This window comes from Cetorhinus maximus, chromosome 3 (assembly GCF_964194155.1).
Source record: "Cetorhinus maximus chromosome 3, sCetMax3.hap1.1, whole genome shotgun sequence".
Taxonomy (NCBI): Eukaryota; Metazoa; Chordata; class Chondrichthyes; order Lamniformes; family Cetorhinidae; genus Cetorhinus; species Cetorhinus maximus.
Window position 1 is genome coordinate 167,988,211 of NC_135881.1, and position 14,690 is coordinate 168,002,900.

Consider the following 14,690-nt stretch of genomic DNA (forward strand, 5'->3'; position numbering starts at 1 on the left):
TGGCACAGAACCATGTGTCTGGGAAGGTGCTTACCGTGGTTGGCTCCTGGGCCATATTTGGCCAGAGTGCTTGGACCTGACAGCTGGAGGCGCAAATTAGGGTATGATGGTGCGCGGAGTTTCCAGATCTGCTGACAGATCTGGAGTTCCAATTGGGCTTACCATCAGAAATAGAACCACAGAGCTGAGTGAATTAAAAAGCTTCCCTGACATCATTGGCCTTATTATCCATGAAATTCCTTGCCAATTAATTGACTGCAATTAACAATTTTGCTGTTTCTACAGTACCCATCTTGCAGAAAGATCATTTGTTGTATTTTCCAATAAGAAGGAAAGGGGCATGATAGATGGAGCAAAGCTAATTTATTACTTCCAAGTATTTAAATCAAAGTCATTCAGAGCCATGATGTTGTCAACAGGAGAAAAACACTTGGAATAGGAAATACGAGTGAATGGATGTCCACCAGCAAAATTGAAACAGGATAAAGATTTGATTGTGATTACTTTGAACATGCGATTGTATCCAGTCAGTGTGAGATTGTTAAGCAGAATTAATCAAGGGTGGAATTATAAGAGGTCCCAGATTCGCCAGAGGTGCCAGCTAAAAGGACAGGGGTGGTTGGAAAACCTACTGATGGGATCACCAGCTGCCATGCAGCCATCTAACAGCTAATTGGCTGTTCATATACTGGAGGCGTGGCTTCCATTCTCCTGGAGCAGGAAGTCTGACCTCAGAGAGCTGCAGGCTACTCAGAGGCCAGCAGCTCACCAATACTTCAGGACAGTGGTGTGCGGCATTGGATCAAAATTTGGGTGTATGTTTCGGGGTCTTGTTGGGTGCCAAGTGGGCAGGCCCCGGAGTTTGGGGAACTGGTGTTTGAGAGGCCATGAGTGGGAAGGGTAACCTGGGGTGGATAAAACCTGCAGGAAAACGTCCTGGGCTGGCTGCTTGGCTTGTGCCTCTCCCACCGCCAGTTAAATCCCGGCCGTGGCAGGATGAGGCCCTTAACGTAAGGTCTTCAATTGGCCCAATGGCAGGTGTGTCACCCTACACCATTCCCATGCTGGTATAATCGTGGCGGAGGCAGGAGCAGGTGGTTAGGCAGTGGGCAGGCTGCCCCTGGAACTATTGAGCTTCCCGCCTTCAAACCTGCCAGCGGGGGTGTGTAAAATACAGGCAGAAGTGCTGGCGTGCACATTGGAAGCATTGATCAAAAATCTCAATGGGTTGTTTTACTCCAACGGTAAAATCATATTTAGAATATATTCAAGAGGATGTTGATGCACTAGTTATGGTTCAGAGCAAGGTGGCAAAATAATTCTGGAACTTCAAACAATTTGAAGTGGAATGAATGGTGATTGAGAGAGGGCAACATTTAAGTAAGAGTTTCATTTAGATTGTGATGCAGAACTGAAGGATAGGAGTATAAAATTAACCGGTCTCATGTCTGATTTGACACTTTAGCGAAATGAGATGTGTAGAAGAAAATATTAATGCTACTTAAATTAACTACAGGAGAAGAGCTGAATGAATGTCTGGTTAAAGTGGACAGCAATATTGCATTCATTTCCTGAGGTGTATGCTTCATTACCTGGCAAGGAGAAATCTTGTCAAGCATTGTCTTCTTGGTAATGTCACAAGTAGTTATTAAATAAATTGGATTGAGTTCACCATAACATTGTTGGCACTCGGCACCCTGTGTCAAATTCAGCTATATTTCAATTAGATTTATTATTCATGGTAGCTGTGATTTAATTGTATTTTGAGTTTCATCTTAAATCCTCAGTAGTCAGCTAAATTTTTGCTATGCCTTGCACTTCAATGATTTAGAAACTTTTCAGAAAAACACAGCATCAGTAGTTTGTGCAAGGATTTAGGACCCTATCAGGTTCCAGTAGTTCCTAGCTTCCCTTTCATTAGAACAGCCTGTATTCTAGTTTGAAGAGGAACTCAAGAAGCTTTTCAAGTTCAAAACCAAGAAATCTGCTTCATTGCCTTAGCCTCTTCTGCCCCTTCCCGCCAGTGCATAGTTCATATTTTTCACCATAAATAAACTTATCCAATCCATGAAGCTTGATCCCTTGATCCTCTACAGTCTAAACACCTGACTACCCAGCTTCCTGTTCTTGATCCAGTGAGCACTGCCATTATCCTTATCTGATTCATCATGCCCTCCATCCCAGTCTCCACCACTTCCTCAAAAAAAACACCCAACATCTGCACCTCGAAACACCACTCTATTTTCAACATTTTCTTTTTAATGTCCTGGATTATGTCATTGCCTTGTACCTAAACTCCGACCATGACTCCCTGTTCATTGCTTTCCAATTAAGCTTCCACTCTACCTCCAACAAGAGGTCACGCAGGCATATCACCAATGATAGCTTGTATGACTATAATAGGGACTTGTTGATTGTTCTCATTCCCCTTTGGCCTTTCTGACTTCTTTTGACCCTGTTGACCACTTTGTCAATGTTGAATGAATTTCTTGCATAGTTCAACTCCTTTGTTCTAGTTCTACTCTTAGGTGTCACAGTATTGATGTAGCATTGTCTCCAATAGCTTCTACTTCCATGCTTTGATGTACCTCTGAGTTCAATCCTTAATTCCCTCACCTTTTCATTTATGTACCCTTGAAAGCATCAACTGTAACCACGGGGTCAGCTTTCCAATGCATGCCACTGACACGCAGCTTTACCTCTGATGCTTCTATTGTTTCCCTTGCTTCACTCCCAATTCACCATCAAGAAATTGTCACAATTCACTGGGGGTAGTGCGCTGTAATGTGAAGCCCCACTGTTCCCTGAGCCATGACAAATGTGAATATGTTTGATCAAATACCAGATTGCCCCAATTCTACATAACTGTTTAATTTAGGTTAACAGAATATGAGCACCAGATTTGTAAACTTAATAAGTAAATAACTGTTTATTGAACAAACTCATTAACCAGTGGCAAAAGAAAAAAATATGAACTGCTAATTTCTAACACTATGGCCTGAATTTTTCCCGCGTCAGGAAATAAAAATAAAAACAATAAAAATTTAATGAAATGTGTCCCCTCATATGACTGTGTCACATGAGATGGGGCATGTTTTTATTTTTCAAAGAGAGTTTTTATTTCATTTGTAATAGCTTTAGGAAACTTCATCCCACTCATGGATGAGGTTTCCTAAAAAACATAAAGGCCGCTTGGCCTTTTCGCCTGCCTGCCAACTGTTAGGTTGGACAGGCAGAGTTAAATTCATGTTAATTACCTGTTTAATGGCCTTAATAGGTCTATGAATTATCAGCAGGCGCGCAGCCGACTCCGGCGCGCACCCGCCGAATGAAACATCGCGAGACAGCACGATGATGTCGGGACGCACGCCCGATATCATCATGCGTCATTTTACATTCCAGCGTGTCGGGCCCACCCCTGCACGTCGAATGAAAAATTCTGGCCTATAACTTAAACTCTACCCCCTTCTTAAATTCCTATATACACTCATACAAGACACCCAAGACACACAAAAACATGGATTTTAAGGGTGGGATTAAACAGTGCAATAGCACCAATTCTGGAGTACAGGATTCAATGGATTGATTTTGATCGGTGTCTTCCAAATTCCTTTCAGTTCTTGTTGATGACATAAGGCGGTCTTCCAGCACTTTGAGTATTTAGTTCACTGGTTGAGAACTTGTTTTTCAATGACTCTATAACAGTGGTTTTTCCCTTTTCATTTTTACAGGGGTTCTCTCAGAGAGACAGCAGGTTATAGAGATATGAGGAAAAGAGTTTTTAGATGTTTTCTCCTTGCAGGCCAGGAGCTTTTTGCTGCCCTGCTCCTCTCACAAAACCTTGGTCACCTGGTTAGGAACCAATTAAAATGCTGTTGTCAGGCAGCACCCTTGGTCCAGGACTTCTTTCTGGCACATTCTGTTCCAGGACTGCAACATTGTATACATATCTTATCCTGTTCCAGTGGACGTGTTTTTCAACCTGCAGCCATTGTAATTCTAACCCACAGTCCAACAGAAAATAAAAAGATATGTTCTTTACAATAGTCCAATAGAAATAAAAAGATATACTCCTTACAAAATGATAAGTCACCCAAAATGTTGTGCCTGTGTTTTCATCCACACTGAAGCGTGCATCCTTACCAACCTCATCCTTGCCAAATTCTATTGGCTTCCTGTATTCTAGGCAATTGACTTTTAAGATTCTTCACCTCATTTTCAAGTGCCATCATGATCTTGCCCTTTTTTAGGGTAGTATTCAATGCTGTTTCTTCTCTTGTTCACAAAATATGCTTTAAATCAGCACAAGCCACTTGATGACGGAATATACTGAACAAAGTTTACTGTATACAGAGAGCGCGGCTTTTCAGTTTCTGTATCTTTCAAGCTCTCTGGAAATTGAAAGTAATGCTCCTTTGATTTAGATAAAATATGGTGTAAAATATCACTGTTTGTTCTTACATCAGTCTCTCTTAGTTATTGATTGCAAGCAGAAATTGATGTGAACATAGGAAGGTGTGTAGTTAGAGTTCGGTTGGCCAACGGACTCATTTCTCCGAGACACAAAAGTGGCGACGAGGATAAAGAACAAAAGAAAATAAATTTCAAGACAGTTGAGCAAAGCATTGGAAAGAGCATCTGTACTTCACTTATAAAATAGGCGACAGCTGGCAATCGGAGCAGAAAGCAGTGCTGCAGTTAAAATTTTTAAAAAAGACCCTGCAGAATCGCGATTGCGGGGATCCCACCAAAACTCGAAAAGAGTGCGAAACCCAGCAGACAAAAACCGACAGCTGCAGAGACAGAGTTTTAAAAAAACGGTGACTGCTCTTCAAGCGGCAATGCATTTAAAAGGGTAAATACATGAAAAATGGCTATTGACAGAAAATTATGTGATCTCAGAGAGAGCGCAACTCTGCGGTAAGCCAAACACCTAAACTCATCATTATCTGGAAAGGCTATCAGGAGTGTAGTCCCCTTGCAGTCGTTCACGATGCCGCAGTTCGGGCGTGTCGATCCACTCGACCCCATTTCAGATGACTGGTCTCAGTATGTCGAACGCTTAGCATTCTTTTTTTTAACCGCTAACGACATTGTGCGGAAGGAGAAGGAGAGGGTGATTCTTTTGTCCTCATGCGGGAGCAAAACATACGGGCTGATCTGCAGCTTGACATCACCTAGCGCCCCAGACTCAGACTTTCGACAAGTTAATAAAAATTGTACAGAGCCACCTGAGACCAAAGCCTTCAGTTACTATGTAACGCTTCAAGTTCAGTTCAAGGAACAGGCTTCCAGAGGAGACAATAGCTGACTTATGTAGCTGTTTTAGAGGCATTAACCGAGCATTGTGAATTCGGAACGTCCATTATTGATATGTTGAGAGAGCGGCTGATATGTGGGATTGGAGGTGATTATCCAAAGGCGTTTGCTAGCCGAACCTAGTCTAGACTTCAATAAGGCATTAACCGTGATGGAAAGTGCTGTTAGGCATTCCGACGTTATATAAGGTACACAAAATGGCGCCGTCCATCTGGTTGACTGGGACAATCCAGCAACAAAAAGCACGAAACCTACCGACACCACAGAAAGACGGGAAACGCCCTCTAGCTCCAGACCATTGGAAAACAACGGCACGCAGTGAAAACTCACTAAATGAATGAGAGAACTACATCCAGGCCTCCAGTGAGCGAATGACAACTCAAACAAGTCGAGTGCTTTTTCTGCCACCGCTATGACCATATAAGGCAGCACTGCAGAGAAAGGCTAAAACAACACTATAAAGGCAGAAGGAAAAATCATGAAATATGCCTCATGGAAGAGCCAGAAGAAATAGAATCAGGCGTCCATTCGTTATATAACTTCAAAGTGGGTAAAACTGAGCCAATCCAAGTAGTCATTACAGTTAACGGACAACCCATTAAGTTGATACGGGAGTGTCGTTGTCCATCTTTGGAGAGCATACATTTAGATATCTGACTAAAGGAACCAGTCCTTTGAAGTTAGAAGTTTCAGACACAAAGCTGAGGACATACACAGGCAAAAAAATAAGACTGAAAGAGTTATGTCAAATGGAGGCAATGTATGGAGATCATTCTGGAAGGTTGCCCTTGTTAGTGGTAGCTGGAGAGGGCCCCAGCTTGATAGGCCGCAACTGGCTTGAAAAGATCAATTTGAAATGGACTGAAATTTTTCAAATTACAATAAAAGGCTTACAGGGATTGTTGCAGAAGTATGCTTCTGTTTTCAATGACGAGTTAGGAAGGATTCGAGGGCTACAGGCCAGGATCCATGTAGACCCAAACGCAACACCCAGATTTACAAGAGACAGACCAGTCCCTTATGCTCTACAGGACAAAGTTGAAACTGAACTGGACAGACTGGAAAATTGGGCATCCTACAACCAGTGCAATTTTCTGAGTGGGCGGCACCTGTCGTACCTGTACTGAAGCCGGACCAAAACGTGCGTTTATGCGGTGACTATAAGCTAACTATCAATAAGGTGGCCAAACTTGATAGACATCCGATACCCAAGATTGAGGAATTGTATTCAAAGTTGGCAGGGGGCACCACATATTCGAAGTTAAACATGAGTCACGCCTACCAAGTGGTAGAGTTGGAAAAGGACTCTAGGGAATTCGTCACCGTTAATATGCACCGAGGATTGTATCAATATACATGTCTACACTTTGGGGTCTCCTCGGCATGTGCTATTTTGCAAAGAACAATGGAAAACTTGCTCTAAGGATTGCCCCACGTTATTATTTACTTGGATGACATATTGGTCACGGGACTGACTGATGACGGGCCCTTAGCAAATCTAGAAGAGATGCTCAAATGCCTCGGACAAGTGGGGGTATGTTTAAAATGAGAGAAGAGTCTGTTCCAAGCTAAGGAGGTAGTTTACTTGGGCCACAAGGTTGATGTGCAGATTAGAACTGACCACAAGCCCTACTGGGATTATTTGGAGAAGGCAAAGTGATACTACCTATCGCATCAGCTCGCATCCAGAGATGGGCACTAATGTTAGCTGCCTACGAATACACTTTTGTTCACCGTTCAAGAACTCAAATTGCACATGCCAACGCACTAAGCTGTCTTCCCCTGCCAGCTAATAATGGGGAGGCTCCAATTTCCCAGGAACTGGTCTTAGTGCTAAATTTTCTGGAGTCCTCCCCTGTTCAAACCAGACAAATCCGTGAGTGGACCCACTGTTGTCCAATGTTTGGGAGCAGGTCTTGAATGGTTGGCCAGGTGAATCTAAATCCAAGGAGATGAAGCCCTATTCTGATCACAAATATGAACTCTCCTGCCAGGACGGCATATTACTCTGAGGAACAAGGGTTATCGTGCCCTTGAGGGGGCGAAGGCCGTTATTAGCCGAGCTACATAGTGCTTACCTAGGCATAAACAGAATGAAGATACTCACACGCAGCTATTTGTGGTGGCCAGGTATGGACCTGGATATAGAAATACTGGTCAAAAGCTGTCCTCAATGCCAGTAGGTGCAAAAGATTCCCCCCCCCACCCCACCCCAACTTAGCTCCATTGCATCCATGGGAATGGCCAGGGCGGCCGTGGGTGCGACTCCAAGTCAATTATGTGGGACTCTTCTTGGACACCATGTTCCTTTTACTGATAGATGCCCATCCACTTGGAGTGGGAGTCAATGAAGTCCAGTCGCCCACGTCGGCTGCCACCATAGACCATTTGCGACAGAGTTTTACAGTGCATGGGTTGCCGGAGGGCCTCATGCCCGACAACGGGACCGCTTTTACCAGTGGGGAGTTCAGCAGGTTCATGATTCTTAACAGCATTATCCATATCAAAACCTCGCCCTACCACCCAGCATCAAACGACTTGGCTGAGCAGGCAGTCCAAACCTTTAAATCCTGAATGAAAAAGATGGAAGGGGATTCCATTGGCATGAGATTGTCCTGGTTCTTGTTTGCATACCCGACCGCGCCACACATGACGACCGGCATTGCCCCTCCAGAACTACTAATGAAGAGATGTCTCCGCACCTGCCTGACCCTTATCCGGCCAAATTTAGAGGGGAGGGTGGAGAAAAGCCAAGAGGTGCAGAAGACCAGGCACAATGGTCATGGTCACGAAAGAACTTTCACGGTGGGAGATGCGGTCCTCGTGAAGAGCTTTGGAGATCGGCCCAATTGGCTGTTAGGTGAGGCGAGTGCAGGAACTGGACCCCTCTCCTATAATCTATCAGTAAATGCCGAATAATTAGACGACACGTGGATCATCTCCGCAAAAGAACACCAGTCCCACAAGAAGAAATGCAGTCTTCATCTGCGCTTGAGTTTGTGCCGCATGTAGGGGACAGGTCACACAATTTGGAAGCACCAGTGTGACCTGTGGGACCCGAGGGGGTCGGGGAGACAAACTTGCCAATTTCCACTGAGGAACCTAGTGGACAACTGTCCCCTGAAAAGGAGGTCTCAGAAAAACCAGCCGAGGTTGTTGAACAGAGACAGACACTCAACACATCCGGGAGAGCCTCCTGAGAGACTTGACCTGTAAATAGTTATTGTGTAAATAGTTAACGTGTTTTAAGCTTGTTAGCTCTACTTTTAAGTAAAGGGGAAGGGATGTGGTAAAGTGAAATACCCTGTCCCTTTAAGAGAATGCACGTGTACTGATCATGTGAAGGCACTGACGAATCACTTCTCAGTGCGGGCAATTGGGAACTGTAAGTCTAGTTCTAGAGGTTTCAGAGTGAGCACGTATGACCTGGTGCTTTGCCCTATGTCTCAATAAACCATCACTGTTTATTCTTATTCAGTCCCTCCCCATTAATGATTGCAAGCAGCAACTGATGAGAACATACAAAGGTGTGCTGTTAGAGCTCGGTTGGCCAACAAATTCATTTATCCAAGACATAAAACATACAGATTGTGAAGGCAAAGGGCAAGCTATGCTTCTCAAAATACTTCAAAACCATCCTGTTTATATCAGGAAGCCTACTGCTCTAAATTCAAAGATATATCTTTAATCTCTAATTCCGCAAGGTGTAATACATGCAAATCTCCAGAATGTCCAATACATTCACCACTTCTTATTTCTTTTAATTCATGTTTGTTTAAAGAAGTAGAGCATTTATAAAGTATAGTCCATAAATGCTGACCTATGCTTTAAAACGGCACCCACCATTCATAATTTCCAAAGGTAGATGCGCCCTTTATATTGTCAGTATTATCTGTTTAATTTACATAGTAATTTAATGTCAGGGTTTTTACTGTTGAAAAAAGAGACATGCTGTTGAAACTTCTTGACTTGCATTCAACAGGAAAGATGCAAGAAGGCCAAATTTCAAAGACAGCAAAAAATTTCCTGCATGAGAAAAAGGTGCTGATTGTTAATGATGCAAAACAAGGATAGTTGATGCATGGGAACACCACACCTTCAAGCTTCTTTCCAACCCACGCACCACCCTGACTTGGAACTTTATCGCTGTAACTTCACTGTCACTGGGTCAAAATTCTGGAACGCCCTTTCTAATGGCACTGTGCATGTACCTACACTACATAGACTGTAGTGGCTCAAGAAGGTGGATCACCACCACCACCTCAAGGGCACCTAGAGATGGGCAATAAATGTTGACCTAGCCAGCAATGCCCATATCCATGAATGAATAAAAAATAAAATAACACTTCAGAACATAATGCCTAACGTTAGCTGTGATTCCATGGTTGGACAGCACTTGCAGAACAATCCCAAGTGAGCTAAGAATTATACGAACAACCAATTAAAGATTGAGTTGGGCTCACAATGTGACTCTCTTACGCTTGCTAGAAGCTACATGTATTCATTTGCAGGGACCTGTCCTCTGCAAGCAAAAGGAACATGTCCAGGCATTGAACCCTTTTTCTTTAAATTAAACAAAAGCATGGAGGACAATAGTTCCCCGGTGCTTTCTCCATAGCAACACCTCAACCAATAAGAGTCGACTTGCAAATTCCAACTAGCATCCTTTTGTTGCTGTTACTACTATCCATCTTGTGGATAATCTTGCTGAGTATTATTTCCTGCTGACTTTTGGTCATCCCAATTTCTTTAACTCACAAGAGCTCAACCCTGAATTCTAGAGATCTCAAATCTATGTCACTCTTTACTTGCATTTCTTATGCTTCTGTTAGGTACCATTCTTCTGTCTGGTACATTTATATTGTATTGTTTCATTAAGTACTTTCACTATGGAGCATGTGCCTTGATTAAAAGTTTTTCATCCTCCTATGCCACATTAATCATTTTATGCTGTGTTATTGTTGAGTGACTGAGCATGTCTGATGCACATTCGCATATAGTTGTTTCATGAACAATATATATTTACACGCATACACGTTAGTATCCTGACATCATATCTCATCTGAGGTAAGTTATAGGCTATTCCTGGGCCTTGAAGTATCTTAGCAATAGACCGGAGGTCTTTTCTTCCCCTGCATGATTCTGAAATTCAAACATAATTGCCTAGGAAAATGATTATAGCTAAGTTTCACTTGATGATGTAATTTCCCTTTTTTTCAATTATATCCTAAATCGCTTCCTCTGATCCAGTTTTACACATTACTTCTTCATCTCGTTCATGAACCTTTGAGGAACATGACTATTGAATGCATTATATTTTATGTTATAATGCATTTAGCAAAAGTACCCACATTAATCCAAGTTATCAACACATTTTTGTAAATTCTACTTAAACTCTGGTTAGACTGCATTTATTTCTCAGAATGGATTCTGGCTTAGTATTTTATCACATTATCCCAATTACAGAGCGCAAGCCAGTCTGCAAAGTGGGGGATATTAGTTACCTTTAACACAACAGTTTCCCCTCTCTTCCCCCACCTCCAATCACACCCAGAATGTATTTAAAATGTCGCTATGTGGACTCTCCTTTCCTCCAATGTAGACAGTGGTCTACTTGTATATTTCTCTATTCTGCATCAGCAACTGCTCTTTTGGCTGTCGTATTCCTGTGTTTGGGCATGGTTCTTATCCAAAGACTCTTAAGGTTGAGACTTCCTTAAGACTTTTTTTATATTGCTCTTGATGCTTATGATGCTTTTGCCTTCTTGTTTTCTGTTAGTGCCCCTTTGTGATCTGTAGCCATATAAAGTACTCTGAAACGTCACTCTATGTTTATTGAATGTTGTAAAATACAAGTTGCTGCAGTGTTAATTTATTGTTAGCAATCTGGGAAAATCATATCTGATGCAGGCCTTACACTGCGACAAAGCAAGCTACCTAGATATGAAAGGCGAGTTATCTAAGGTAGAAGATTGGGAAATGCCATTAAAAGATAAGATGACAGACGAACAATGGCTAGCATTTAATGAATCAATACATAATTTACAACACATTCCTTTAAGGCACAAAAACCTAACCAAGTTAAATATAGAATTAGATCAAAGGAAGAGGTGTATAATGTTTCCAAAAAGATTAGTAGCCTGAGAATTTGGGAGGTATTTCAAAGTCACCGAAGAAGGGCCAAGCAATTGGCGAGGAAAGAGAAAAGAAAATGTGAGAGTATACTAGTAACAGACATATACAGACAAATTGTAATTGCTTGTATAGATATGTGGGTTGTGAAATAAACAAGGGCCCATTAAAGGCAGAGACGGGTGAAATTATGGTGGGGTGTAAGGAAATGGCAGACGTTAAACAAATACTTTGTATATGTCTTCATGATAGAAGGCAAAAGGCATGGTGGTAATAATGGAGAACCACGTGTCTAAAGAGAATGAGGAAATTAAAGAAATCAGTATAAGCAAAGAAATGGTGCTGGAGACATTAATGGGACTAACTGGTGACAAATTCCCTGGACCTAACGAGCTAAATCAAATCTTTTAAAAGAGGTACTTGAAGAGATACTGAATGCGTTGCTTTTGAACTTCCAGAACTTATGTAACCTAGCAGGTTACTGCATGTATCAGCACTTGGCCCTTAGCTATTTACAAGCTATATTAATGACTTAGAGATGATGGAACTGAGTGTAACGTATCCAAGGTTGCTGACAAAGTTAAGTGGGAAAATAAGCAGTGAAGAGGACTCAAAGAGGCTGCAGAGGGATATAAACAAGTTGAGTGAATGAGCAAGAAGATGTCAGATGTAATATAATGTGCAAAGTGTGAAGTTATCCACTTTGGTAGGAAAAATAAAAAAGCAGAATATTTTGAATGATGAGAGACTGGAATTTGTTTGCATTCAGAGACATGCGTTTCCTTGTACATGAATCACAAAGTTTACATACAGGCGCAGCAAACATTACAAATGCAAATATATATTAGCTTTTATTAGAAAGGTATAAGAGTATGAAGTCTTACTTCAAATATACAGGGAATTGGTGAGGCCACATCTGGAATACCATGTGTAGTTTTGAGCTCCTTACCTACGGAAGAACATAGTTGCCCTAAAAGAAGTGCAATAAAGGTTCACTTGACTGGTTCCTAGGGTGAGGAGATATTGAGTAGACTAGGCTTGTATTCCCCAGAGTTTAGAAAAAGGAAAGATGATCTCGTTGAAATATTTAAAATTTTTAAGGGGCTTAAGCTGTAGATGCTGAGAAAATGGTTAGCCTGCTTGGGGAGTCCAGAACGTGGGCCACAGTCTCAGAATAAGGAGTCAACCATTTAGGACTGAGGTAAGGAGAAATATTTTCACTTGAAGGATTGTGAATCTTTGGAATTCTCCAACCCAGAAAGCTGTGGAAGCTCAGTTGTTGAGTATTTTCAAGTAAGCAGTTGATAGATTTTTAGTTACTCCGAATTAAGGGATATAGGAATAGTTCAGGAATATGGAATTGAGGTAGAAAACCAGCCATGATCTTACTGAATGGCAGAGCATGCTTGAAGGACCAAATGGCCTACTCCAGCTCCTATTTCTGATGTCCTTAGAAGGAAGGCAGAGACCCTGATTATTGTACTAACATTTCTTAAATATCAGGGTCCTGTCATTAAACCTTTGATTTTGAGATAGCATGTTCATGCAGAACTTGAATATTCATTTTGGCACTGATGATGAATGACCTGTTTGGAGGTGCCTTTTATCTGTGGTGATGAGTTCTGTCTTTCTGCAAATTGTATTTGCTGTAGGGAATTTTAGTTAGCAAAACATTGTGCTGTGGAAATTATTGAGCGCTCACTGGATGCTGTTTGGAAAAAGAACATTTGTTTGAATCATTAAAGAGGGACTTTTGCTGCAGTATAATCTTTTTTTAAATCAACCCACTGAAGATAACTAGAATAACCATTGAAATCTCAGTTTAAGAAGGAATCAAAATGACTGATATGTTGATTGTGAGAGTAATTTTGAGAAATTACACAGCTCATTAAAACACCTTTGAAGCACTCGAGGTTAACAATGGTTCCAACTGATATTACTTCACATTCGTTACATTACCGTGGCACTATGGAGAAATAGTAATCAGCAAATCAACCAGAAGTTGTGTGGTGTGTATACACGTAAATTTTCAGCAATATTTCTTATGCAGTTAACTGCAGTCACACTTGTGTTTACCTCCCAATGGCTGACTTGAGTATTGTTTAATGAAGCTTTGGAGTAGCTTGCTTGCCCATATAATGAAAGTGCAGAATGTGGCCAGTTTAAAAAAAAACCTCTTAAAGTGGAAAAACAGAATATTTGATCAATATTCAAGTAGTCATCTGTTATTTCCATGTTATTAATTATCTCACTGTGTACAAATCAATAATTATTTCAAGCTATCACACTATTCTGCATATTGCAGGAGTGAGCGGGACAAGAAATCTGAATGGGAACTAATTAGACTGAACCTGCAGTGACATTTATGTCAGGCTTAGTCCCTGTGCATGTAAAACTGTATGTAGTTTTCTTGATGCTTTAGCGAGCAACTTTTATATACTGTTGCCTTTTGGTAAGAATGGTCTGAAGAAAATGTTTCTAATGATAAGATTTTTAAAAATTTCTTTCATAATTTGATTTCAAACTAATACATTTCCTTTTATTCTTTGCAGCCGTTAGAGTCACTATCACTAGCAGATTCAAAGCTTAAGACTGAATTAACGATAATAATTAATGCTTTGGGAAGCAATTCTTCTTTGACTAAAGTGGACATCAGTGGGAATGGAATGGGAGACATTGGTGCTAAGATGCTGGGGAAGGCCCTACAAATAAACACAAAGCTCAGGTACAATTAAGCTTCTGTAAATAATTTTTCTTCAGGACTGATATTTGTATTATATGGGTGTATCTTGTTAATGGAGAAAGAAAGCTATATATTTCTTGTTTATTCTAAATTTGATAACCTGGAGGGATTGTTGAGATAACAAGGAGATAAAAACAGCAGCAACTAATCCAGGGAGACTTCTAACAACAATAGCTGTCCTCTGAACTCAGAACCTGTTCAGGCAACTTCCTCAGGGAACACTTCAAATAGTGGCCTTGAAGGGACAGAGCAGGTTGCAGCTAAACATTGCAACTGAGTTGTAGCTTGTTTGAGCAATACCAAGGGAGATCAGTTAGTACCAGTTAAAACTTTTTTCTGTTTGTATACTGTCTCTCTGGAGCATTGTTTTATAAATTAATTGTTGGAAGTGATTTATTAAAAGGTGGCTGATCTCTTTCCACAGGACGGTAATTTGGGACAAGAATAACATAACTGCGCAGGGCTTTCAGGACATTGCTGTGGCTTTGGAAAAGTA

At 41.3% G+C, this 14,690-nt stretch overlaps 1 protein-coding gene across 4 annotated transcripts in view; it reads left to right on the plus strand.

Annotated features, from left to right (window-relative positions):
* The window catches only part of LOC144679016 (F-actin-uncapping protein LRRC16A-like), a 431,407-nt gene that overhangs the window by 273,422 nt on the left and 143,295 nt on the right, over window positions 1-14,690 (plus strand). For all 4 annotated transcript variants that reach the window (XM_078539233.1, XM_078539234.1, XM_078539236.1 and 1 more), the window contains exons 21-22: window positions 14,004-14,176; window positions 14,619-14,687. In XM_078539233.1, the coding sequence (XP_078395359.1) occupies window positions 14,004-14,176; window positions 14,619-14,687 (242 nt within the window). The remainder of the gene's footprint in view (window positions 1-14,003; window positions 14,177-14,618; window positions 14,688-14,690) is intronic.